The 12,548-nt window shown below is 33.2% G+C and overlaps 1 protein-coding gene across 1 annotated transcript in view; it reads left to right on the top strand.

Annotated features, from left to right (window-relative positions):
* MDGA2 (MAM domain containing glycosylphosphatidylinositol anchor 2) overlaps positions 1 to 12,548 on the top strand; it is a 754,553-nt gene that overhangs the window by 688,816 nt on the left and 53,189 nt on the right. Inside the window, exon 15 of the mRNA XM_021004762.2 lies at positions 135 to 265. Within this exon, the coding sequence (XP_020860421.1) occupies positions 135 to 265 (131 nt within the window). The remainder of the gene's footprint in view (positions 1 to 134; positions 266 to 12,548) is intronic.

Here is a 12,548-nt window from a genome sequence, read left to right as displayed (position 1 = left end):
CATTCTTCATATTTCCATTCTTTAAATCTGTAGCTGCTTTGCAAATAGAAACAAAGTATAAAACACATAAAACTTTAAGTCCTTACAACTTTTTATATAAATTATGGAAGATAAAATTTTATTGTTATTTTTAGGTGTTTTAAATGTTTATCTGCGTTTAAAAGGACAGACTACAATAGAAAATCCATTATGGTCTTCAAGTGGAAATAAAGGACAGCACTGGAATGAGGCCCATGTTAATATATATCCAATCACTTCATTTCAGGTAAGGAAAGAATAGTCATTCTCAACAATCGATTGAAGAATAAAGATAGGTAAAATCCTTTTGCATACACTAAAGAAATAGCTGCTAGTTGTCCCTGATATAAATATTATAAATATTTATATTTGCTATTTTGAAAAGTTTCAAATGAATACTAAAATGCAAAGGCATAGCTTCCCCCTTTTTATTAAAAATGCCTTTCATTATTTAAACATTATATTTAAATGTGTGTGTTATAATCAAAATTTGAATAGATTTAGAAGATAGCATCAATTTATAAAACATGATGCATAACTTGAATTGTGACTGTTCCTATTATACTCCCCATTCCACTTTGCTAAATGGTAGGCTAACTCTTATAATATTAGAAAATGGATAATAATTTTGAAGTCATTTATTTTAATTTTGCTTACATAACTGTTTTCTTTTGCAAATCACCCATCTTAATACTGGAAGTTCTATATTTTTATGCAATGCTTTGTTTAGAATACAAAATAATGTCAACTATTCACCAATGTAGCAATAATCTGGGGTCAACCTCAAATAATATGCCTCAGACATTTTAGAAAGCACAGAGAAAATGTCTTAATTCAGGATAAGGGGCAAAAATAACTGCAAAATAACTAGGTAATGGCATCATTAACTTTAGCAAAAAAAAATTCAGAATAAATTAATTCCATTACATTTTATCACATTAACTTTGACAATTTCCAGCCAATAGTACCATCTTTCCATATCATAAATGGCACATTTCAGTACATTTGTCATTTGTGTAGGAGGAATTTCATATTAGGAGAAGGAAGATAATTTATTTTCCTATGATCAAATTTTGTAATTGTGACTTCTGATACCTCCAGATAACTTTCTCCTAAAAAAAATATATGTCTGTTGATGCTTAATTTACAAAAAAAGAAAAATAACTAAGTTATTAATAGATTTTAACTTTGAAAATATAATGATCTTACAGCTGTATTTTTGTTTGCTTCCTGACCAACTCTAAAACCTAAACTTACGAAGCCAAATAATTTCAAGAATTTATAGGTGGATGTAAGAAAATATACATACATATATACATATATTTATACATATACATACACATATTATGTATATATATATGTGTGTGTGTGTATATATATATATATATATATATGCATACATATGTTAACATGATTTTTACTGAGCCAGTCTCTAATTTGGAGTGTTCAGAGCCACATAAAGCAGGCCTAGAGACTGGAGTGCCAGTAATCAAGTAATTGAATTAATCAGTTTCAGAGTGAAGAATGTTCTCTTTGCTGAAGTAAAAACACAGGTTATGTATTTAGATCACAAGTCAGGAAGAAGGGGGAGAAGGTGGATTATAAACAATAATTTAGTGGTTTCCAATGAGAAACCCATAAGTCTCACAAAACAGTAAATTATGGAGTCAAGTCTTTGGGAGTTGTGACTACCTCGCCTAAAGTACAGAACCAGAGTTCTGTGATGGGAACAGGTTCTTCAATCTTTGATTCACTTCATTTAAGGTCCAGTGATTGTGAGTATTGTCAGAGTTTTGATTAATTAGTTTAAGCTGCATTGTGAGCTCTGACTCCCAAGCCAGAGAAGCAGCTCTTGAAAAAACTAAATTATTAGTATATTCATTACACATATCATATTGATTAATATGAAAATTGTAAATTCCCTTCTCACATACAATACACACACACACACACACACACACACACACGTGTGTGTGTGTGTGTGTGTGGTGTGTGTGTGTGTGTATTCCATTTACATTGATTGGGGGACAGAGCCAAGGCCATAAGGGCAGCAACCCAACTAAACTCTCCCAACATCCCCTTTCAAACAAGTTTAAAATAATGCATAAGATTGAATTCTGGAGTTGCAAAGGTGAAAAAAGATCTGAATGAGATATTTTCCCAACCCAAGATAATTTAGGAGGTCAAAAAGAGAGTTCTGTGACACTGGGGTGGATTCTGCCCCAGAACATATAAGGTAGCAGCAAAAGCAGCAGAGGGCCTTGGAGGGAGCTGTGAGAGTAGCATCAGCAACTTCAGGGCCTCTCATCCCAGTGATGGTAAGGGAGTCAGAAAATTGGTCAGAAAGAAATGACATTGAACCCTTTGCAGGCACTGGGCACAGGACACTGTTGAATTTCCTATTAATAGTTCCCACTTGCCATTTGATGGTGGAGAGAGGCAGCCGCAGGAAGCCAGGGAACCTGGTCAGAGTTCCAGGAGAACTAGCACTTGCAGTTGCAGGGGAGAAGATGTCCTCCTTGGGTAAAGACCAGAGTACAGACCAGGAGAGCAATGATCATACTTCTCTCCAGATTGCACCACGGTGAAAGCACTAAAAATTTACAGACTCCCAAAACTAGCTCTGAAAACAGAAGCAGGAAAAAAGCCTGAAGTTTGTGACAGTGTGCTCCCCACCCCATCCCAGGAACAAAGCACAATTTTTAACATAAAGTTAAAAGTCAAGGCATAGAGTGGGAAAATGAGCAAACAAAAAAAAAATATGGTGACAGGGAAGATGAAGACACAAACTTAGAAAAAAGCAACATGAAAATAGCTGCAAGAAAAACAATCCTCAAAGAAAAATACTAATTACACATAAACCCAACAAGAATTCATGGAAATACCTAAGAAAAGAAATTATAATGATAGAGGAAAAAGTAGGAAAGAAATGAGTGATTCAAGAAAATTATGAAAAGAAAATTAATAGTTTGGTAAAAGAGGCACAATAATACTGAAGAAAATATCACTTTAAAAAACAGAATTGGCCAAATGTTATCAAAAATTCACTGAAGAAAATAAAATTCCTTAGAAAGCAGGATTGGCCAAATGGAAAAAGAGGTATAATATTACAATGAAAAAAGAATAATTCCTTAAAAATTAGAATTGGGCAAATGGAAGCTAATGACTCCATAAGAAATCAAGAAACAATAAAATAAAGTCAAAAGAATTAAAAAAGAACATGTGAAATATCTCACAAAACAGATATAAAGGACTAGGAGAGTAAGGAATAGTTTACCAGTTATATTTATGGAGAATAGAAGGATTTATGACCAAACAAGAGATAGAGAACATTATAAAATGCAAAATGGATAATTTTGATTACATTAAATTGAAAAGTTTTTGCACAGACAAAGCCAATGCAACCAAGATTAGGAGGGAAGCAGAAAATTGGGAAAGAATTTTTACAACCAGTGTCTCTGATAAAGGCCTCATTTCTAAAACATATAGAGAAGTGAGCCAAATTTATTAGATTTATACGTCATTTCCCAATTGATAAATGGTCAAAGTATATGAATACACAGTTTTCAGATGAAGAAATTAAAGCTGTCTATAGTCATTTAAAAAAATGCTCTGAATCACTATTGACTACAGAAATGCAAATCAAAACAACTTTGAGGTACCACATGACACCTATTAGATTGGCTAACATGACAAAACAGGAAAATGGTAAATGTTGCAGACGTGAAAAAATTGGAGCACTAATGCATTGTTGGTGGAGTTGTGAACTGATCCAACCATTCTGGAGAGCAATTTGAAACTATGGCCAAAGGGCTCTAAAACTGCATATACTTTGACCCAGCAAAATACCACTTCTAGGTCTGTATCTAAAGAGATCATACAAATGGGAAAAGGACCAACATGCACAAAAATATTTATAGCAGCTTTTTTTTTGTCATGGCCAAGAATTGGAAACTGAGGGGATGACCATCAGTTGGGGAATGGCTGAACAAGTTGTGGTACATGAATGTAATGGAATAGTATTGTGCTGTAAGAAATGATGAGCAGACAGACTTTGGAAAAACCTGGAAAAACCTGATCTGATGTTGAATGAAAGCAGAACCGGGAGGACATTGTACATGGTAACAGCCACATTGTGTGATGACTAACTTTGATAGACTTATCTCTTCTTAACAATGAAAGGACTTAAGAAAACTCCAAAAGACTTATGATGGAAAATGCTGTCCACATCCAGAAAAAGAACTATGGAGTCTGAATGCAGATTGAAACGTATTATTTGTTTTCTCTCTCTTTTTTGTTTCTTCTTTCTTGTGGTTTCTCTCAATCATTCTAATTCTTCTTTACATGACTAATGTAAAAATTGGTTTAATATAAATGTATATGATGAGCTTATGTCAATTTACATGCCATCTTGAGGTGGAGGGAGGGTAGAGATGGGGAGAAAATTAGAACTCAAAATCTTATGAAAGTCATTTTGGAAAACTAAAAATAAATAAATAAATTTACTAATTAAAAAAGAAACAAAGTGAGTTCTCATAGATTAGGGACTGGTTAAACACATCATTATTCATAAGTGCAAGAGAATATTATTGTGCTGTAATGAACAATAAGTGTGAATATTTCAGAGTAAGATATGGGAACTTTATAAACAGATGTGGAGTGAAGTAAACAGTCAGGAAACCAATATAAACAATGATTTCATGTATGCACATTAAAAATAAAACAATAACAATAAATAGTCTGATGGTAGGTCTGCCTGTCTCAAGTCTTTCCCCACTACAATCCATCCTCCATTCGGCTACCACATTTTTCTAAAGCATAGCTCCAAATATGTTATCTCTTACTCAATTAAATCAAGGGACTCCCTATTGCCTCCAGGATCAAATACGAAATTATCTGTCTGTTATTTAAATACCTTCGTAATCTAGGTACACACACACACATACAGAGAGAGAGAGAGAGAGAGAGAGAGAGAGAGAGTCACATCTTTCTAATCTTCTTATACCTTATTCTCCACCATGTACTCTTAAACTATTGATAGTGAACAAGATACTCTACCTCTCAGTTCTGGGCATTTTCTCAGCATATAATAAGCATATAATTGTCTCAGCATATAATAATAATAATAATAATAACACAATAATTTTTTTTCTGGGCCTGTTATGATTTCACCTTTTGCATTTCCAATTCTGCTCATTTGATTTGTTGTCCTCTAAAGGTTGCCTGGCAAAAGGTTATTTTATTAGTCTTTTCAAAGAACCAGCTTCTATTTGTTTAGCATTTCTATAATCTGTTTGGTTTCCAGTTTATTTCTCCTCTAATTTTCAATATCTTCCTTTTTTTTCTTATTTGGCACTCATTAATTTTTTTGGCTTTCTACTTTTTTTTTTGTCTAGCAATGGGGCTAAGTGACTTGCCCAGGGTCACAGAGCTAGTAAGTGTTATGTGTCTGAGGCCAGATTTGAACTCAAGTCCTCCTGAATCCAGGGCTGGTACTCTATCCACTGCACCACCTAGCTGTTCCTGGCTTTCTAATTTTTAAAGCTCATTCAGTTCATTAAATCTTTCATTTATTGTTAATGCTTACTTTTGAAACATATTTTTCCTTGAAAACTTATTTTAACTATATTACAGTTATGTAGTTTCATCATTGTGATTGTCCTTCATGTAATTATAATTTTTTAAATTTATTCTTTATCAATTCATTATTTAAAAGTTAATCATTGACTCTTCATTTAGCTTTTTGTCTTTTGTTCGTGCTCTGGAAGATATTAATATTTCATTGAGTCTACAAAGGACTTATTTACTAATTCTGCCCTTTTACATTCATTTGCTGACAATATACTGCCCATCATTTCTTATAACACAATAGTATTCCATCACAATCATATAAAACAACTTGTTCAGCCATTCCCCAATTGATGGACACCCCTTCATCCTATTTCTTTGACACCCCTGAAAGAGGTGTTATAAATATTTTGTACATATTTGTCCTTTCCCTTTTTTTTTTTTTTTTTGGTCTCTTTGGAATACATACCTGGTAGCAGTATTGCTTGGTCAAAAGATATGCATGGTTTTATAACCCTTTGGTCATTGTTTCAAATTGCTCTCCAGAAAGGTTGAAGCAGCATACAACTTCACCAACAGTGCATTAGTGTTTTAATTTTCCCACATCCCTTCCAACATTTGTCATTTACTTTTCTGTCATATTAGCCATTCTGATAGATATATGGTGTTAGATCAGAATTGTTTAAATTTGCATTTCTCTAATCAATAGTGATTTACAGATTTTTCATATGACTATAAGTAGCTTTGATTACTTTGTCTGAAAACTTCCTGTTTGTATACTTTGACCATTTATCAATTAAGGAATGGCTCTTATTTCTGTAAATTTGACTCAGTTTTCTATATATTTGTGAAACAAGAAACTTTATCAGAGAAACTTGTAAAAAAAATTATCACAGTAATGATTACCAAAAATGTATTTCCCTCCATCCTATTTTCCCTGTTTATCCTTCTTCTCTCTCTTTCTCTGTCTCTCTGTCTCTCTCTTCCAAATTTTTCTCCTTCCCTCCTCTCCCTAAAGTGGTAAGCAATTTGATAAAGGTTATATATGGGCAGTCATGTAAAACATATCTCCATATTAGTCACTATTGTGAAAGAAGAAACAGATCAAAAGAAAAAAAGACAATAAAAATAAAGAAGGTGAGAATAGTATGTTTTGATCTGCTTTCAAAGTCCATCAGTTCTTTCGGTGGATGTGATAGCATCATCCATCTTCATTGGATCATTGTATTGCTGATGATAGTTAAGTCATTCATGGCAGATTTTCACATAATGTTGCTGTTACTGTGTAAAATGTTCTCCTATTTCTACTCATTTCATTCTGAATCAATTCATGTAAGTCTTTCCAAGTTTTTCTAAAATATGCCTGCTCACCATTTCTTATTTCACAATAGTATTCCATTACATAATTATACCATAACTTGTTCAGCCATTTTACAATTAATGTGCACCTCCTCAATTTCCAATTCTTTCCCACCACAAAAAGAGCTGCTAGAAATATTTTTGTACATTAAGGTTCTTTTCCATTTTTTATGATTTTTTTTTTCAGAATAAAGACCTAGTAGTGGTATTGCTGAATCAAAGGGTATGTAGTTGGTTGCCCTTCGGACATAGCTCCAAATTGTTCTCTAGAATGTTTGGATCAATTCACAACTCCACCAACAGTACATTAGTGTCTCAATTTTCCTCACATCCTCTCCAACACTTATCATTTTCATTTTTTGTTGTATTAGCCAATCTTATAGGCATGAAGTGGTACCTCAGAGTTGTTTTAACTTGCACTTCTCCAATCATAATCTCTAATCAAAATCTCTAATCAGTGACAGAGCACTTCTTCATATGGCTATAGATACTTTTGATTTCTTCATCTGAAAAGTGCATATTCATTTCCTTTGACCATTTACCAATTGTGGAATACTTGTCTTCTTGGAAATCTGACTCAGTTCTCTACATGTTTGGGAAATGAGGCCTTTATTGAAGACACTTGCTGTAAAAAAGGTTTTTTACCCAAATTCTGCTTTCCTTCTAATATTGGTTGCACTAGGTTTTTTGTGCAAAACCTTTTTAATTTAATAAAGTTAAAATTATCTATTTTACATTTCATAATGCTCTCTATCTCTTATTTAATCATAAATTCTTCCCTTCTCTGTATATCTGACATGTGCACTATTCATTGCTCTTCTATTTTGCTTGTGATAACACCCTTTATGTCTATATCATACACCCAGTTTGATCTTATATTGGTATATGTTTTAAGATATTGATCTTTACTTAGTTTCTACCATATTGTTTTCCCGGAAGTTTTTGTCATATACTGAGTTCTTATAGCAGACACTAGGGTCTTTAAGTTTATCAAACACTAGGTTACTGTGTCTTCTAAACTTAATCTATTCCACTGATCCACTACTCTATTTCTTAGCCAGTATCATATAGTTTTGATGATTACTGCTTTATAATACAGTCTGAGATCTGGTATGGTTAGTTCAACTTTCTTTGTATTTTTTTCTATTAATTTCCACAATATTCTTGACATTTTGTTCTTCTAGATAAATTTTGTTATTATTTTTTCTAGCTCTATAAAATAATTTTTGGAAGTTTAATTCATATGGCACTGAACAAGCACATTAGCTTAGACATGATCATCATTTTTATTATATTGGCTTGGCCTACCTGTGAGCAATTGTTGTTTTTCCAATTATTTAGATCTGATTTATTTGTGTGAAAAGTGTTTTGTAATTGTATTTGTATACTTTCTGTGTTTGTCTTGGCAGGTAGATGCCTGAGTATTTTCTGTTGTCTACAGTAATTTTAAATGGAATTTCCCTATCTATCTCTTGCTTTTTTGGTAATATACAGAAATGCTGATTATATATGTGGGTTTATTTCATATCCCGCAACTTTGGTGAAGTTGTTGATTATTTCAAGTAGTTTTTTAGTTGATTCTCTAGGATTCTCTAAATGTAGCATCATATCATCTGCAAAGAGATAGTTCTGTTTCCTCATTGCCTATTCTAACTCCAACTTCTTTTTTTACTCACTATAGCTAACATTTCTAGTATAATATTGAATAATAGTGATGATAATGTGTACCTTTGCTTCACTCCTGATCTTGCTGGGAAGGTTTATAGTTTATCCCCATTACAGGTGCTGCTTGATGATGGTCCTAGGTAGATACTGCTTATCATTTTATGGAATACTCCCTTTATTTCTATGCTCTCTAGTGTTTTTAATAGAAATGGATGCTGTACTTTGTCAAAAGCTTTTGCAGCATCTATTGAGATAATCATATTTCTATTGGCTTTGTTATTGGTACGGTCAATTATGCTGATAGTTTTCCTAACATTGAACCAACCCTGTATTCATGGTAAAAAAAAAATCCCATCTGGTCATAATGTATGACCCTTGTGATATATTACTATAATCTCCTTGCTAGTATTTTATTTAAAAATTTTGCATCACTATTTATTAGGGATATTGGTCTATATTTTTTCTCTGTTTTAGCTCTTTCTGGTTTTGGTACCAGTCCCATAAAAGAAATTTAGTAGGCCTTCTTTACCTATTTTTCCAAACAGTTTATGTAGTATTGGAATTAATTGTTCTTTAAATGTTTGGTAAAATTCACTTGTGAACCCACCCATCTGGACCTGGGGATTTTTTCTTAGGAAGTTCATTGATGGCTTGTTCAATTTCTTTTTGTAAGATGGCATTTTTTAGAATTTTATTTTCTCATCAGTTATTTCATAAATTTCACTCAGATTGACAAATTTATTGGTATATAATGAGGCAAAATATTCCCTAATGATTGCTTTAATTTCTTCTTCATTGGTGGTATTTATCCTTTTCATTTTTGATACTGGATATTTGTTTCTCTTCTTTCCTTTTTTCAACTAAATTAACCAATGGCTTCTCTATATTATTGGGGTTTTTTTTTTCATAACACCAGCTCCTTGTTTTATTTGTTAGTTTGATAGTTTTTTTACTTTTAATTTTTATTAATCTCACCTTTGGTGTTCAGGATTTCCAATTTAGTGCTCAACTGAGGCTTTTTAATCATTCTTTTTTTAGATTTTTTTTAAGCTGCATGCCCAGTTCAGTGATCTGTTCTCTCTCTCTCTCTTTCTATTTTATTGATGTAAAAATTTAAAGAAATAAAATTTCCCCTAAGTACTGGTTTGGCTGCATCCCATAAATTTTGGCATGTGGTCTCATTGTTGTCATTCTCTTTAATGAAATTATTGATTGTTTCTGTGATTTGCTCTTATTCCATAGAATTAATTTTAAATCTATCTTTCCACTACACTTTGTTGAATATAACTGTTATTGCATTATGATCCAAAAAAAGATGCACTTAATATTTCTGCATTTCTGCATTTGATTTTGAGGTTTTTGTGCTTCAGTACATGTTCATTTTTTGTGTAGGTGCCATGTACTGCTAAAAAAAAAAAAGGCATGTTCTTTTCTACTCCCATTCAATTCTCTCCAAAGTTCTGTCATATCTAACTTTCCTAGGATTCTATTCACCTCCTGAGTTTCTTTCATGTTTATTTTTTGGTTGAATTCACACCTGTACTTTCACTCCTTCTAACTGCCATAATAATGAGAAAGTTTTTAGGAGATATAAGTATCATTTTACCATGCAGGAATGTGAAGAGTTTAACCTTATTGGAACTCTTATGATTTCTCTTGCCTGTGTACCTTTTTGTGCTTTTTTTTTTCAGTCATATTTTGAAGTCAGTTTTTCAGTTCAATTCTGGTCTTTCCATCAGGAATGCTTAAAAGTCCTCTATTTTATTGAATGTTTATTTTTCCCCTCCATAATATCATATTCCAAGCCCTCTCATCCTTTAATATAAAAACTGCTACATCTGATGTTATCTTTACTGTGGCTCCATATTTGAATCATTTCTTTTTTCCTGCTTGCAATATTTTCACCTTGACTTGGGAGCTCTGGAATCTGGCTATAATATTTCTGGCAGTTTTCACTTTGAGATATCTATCAGAAGGTGATCAGTTGATTCTTTTGATTTCTATTTTACCCTCTGGTTCTGGAATATCAGGCAGTTTGCTTTGATGATTTTTTAAAGGATGAGGTGTAGCCTCTTTTTTTTTTTTGATCATGGCTTTCAGGTAGTCTGCTGATTCTTCAATTCTCTCTCCCATTTCCATTTTCCAGGTAAGTTGTTTTTCCAATGAGATATTTCATATTTTTGTATATTTTTTTCATTCTTTTGATTTTGTTTTGTGGTTTCTTGGTTAGTCATTAGCTTCCACTTCCCCATTCCAATTTTTAAAGAATCATTTTTTTCAGTGAGCTTTTGTACCTCCTTTTCCATTTGGCAATACTATTTTTGAAAGAGTTCTCTTATTCAGTGGATTTTTGTACCTCTTTTTCTATTTGACCAATTCTGCTTTTCCAACATTCTTCTTTTCACTGAATTTTTGTGCCACTTTTACCATTTGACCTATTCTGGGTTGGTTTTTTTAATTTTTTTTAATATAAATTTATTTATTTTTAGTTTTCAACATATACTTCCACAAGATTTTGAGCTCCAAATTTTCACCCCATCTTGCCCTTCCCCCCACCCAAAGATGGCATGCATTCTGAATACCCATTCCCCTAGTCTGCCCTCTTTTATATCTCTCCCCTCCCTTCTCTTATCCCCTTCCCCTTCTATTTTCCTGTAGGGCAGGATAGACTTCTGTACCCCATTTCCTGTATTTCTTATTTCCCAGTTGCATGGGAAAACTTTTTTTAAACATGTTTTTAAAACTTTGGGTTCCAAATTTTCTTCCTTCCTCCCTCCCCACCCACCCTCATTGGAAAGGCAAGCAACTCAATATAGGTTATATATGTGCAGTTAAGCAAAACACTTCCATAGTAGATACGTTGAGAAAGGCTAACTCTATTTCCCTTAATCCTATCCTGCCCTCCCATTTATTCTATTCTTGTTTTTGACCCTGTCCCTCCTCAGAAGTATTTGCTTCTGATTACCCCCTTTCCCAGCCTGCCCTCCTCTCTATCATCCCCTGCTCTCTCGTCCCCTTCCCCCATTTTCCTGTAGGGTAAGACAGATTTCCATACCCAATTGAATGTGTATGTTATTCCTTCCTTAAGCCAAATCCTATGAGAATAAGATTCACTCATTCCCTCTCACCCTCCTTTTCCCCTCCACTGTAAGAGCCATTTCTCTTCTCTTTTTTTCTGAGATAATTTATCTTGTTATACCTCTCCCTTTCTTCTTCTCCTAGTATAATGTTTTCTCATCCCTTAATTTTATTCTCCAGGTATGACCCCTTAATCTTCAACTCACCCCACGCCCTATGCCTATCTATCTATCTATCTATCTATCTATCTATCTATCTATCTATCTATCTATCTAATATCTATCTATCTATCTATCTATCTATCTATCTATCTATCTATCTATCTAAATACATATAATTTTTCCCCCTCCATCTACCCTAATACTGACAAATGTTTCATGAGTTATAAATATCATCTTTCCATGCAGGCATGTAAACTGTTCAGCCTTAATAAGCCTATTATGATTTCTCTTTCCTGTTTACCCCTTCATGCTCCACTTGAGTCTTGTGTTTGAAAGTCAAATTTTCTATTCAGCTCTGGTCTTTTCAACAAGAATGCTTGAAAGTCCTCTATTTCACTGAATGACCATTTTTCCCCTGAAGGATTATACTCAGTTTTGCTAGGTAGGTGATTCTTGGTTGTAATCCTATCTCCTTTGCCCTCTGGAATATTATGCCCTGCAGTCCTTTAATGTAGCAGCTGCTAAATCTTTTTTTATCCTAATTGTGTTTCCACAATACTTGAATTGTTTCTTTCTGGCAGCTTGTAATATTTTCTCCTTGACCTGGGAACTCTGGAATTTGGCTACAATATTCCTAGGAGTTTTACTTTGGGGGTCTCTTTCAGGAGGAAATATGTGAATTCTTTCAATTTCTATTTT

This window comes from Phascolarctos cinereus, unplaced genomic scaffold (assembly GCF_003287225.1).
Source record: "Phascolarctos cinereus isolate Bilbo 61053 unplaced genomic scaffold, phaCin_HiC Scaffold_3;HRSCAF=262, whole genome shotgun sequence".
Classification (NCBI taxonomy): Eukaryota; Metazoa; Chordata; class Mammalia; order Diprotodontia; family Phascolarctidae; genus Phascolarctos; species Phascolarctos cinereus.
The sequence above is the reverse complement of the archived record's forward strand: the minus strand, read 5'-3'. Positions and strand labels throughout refer to the sequence as shown.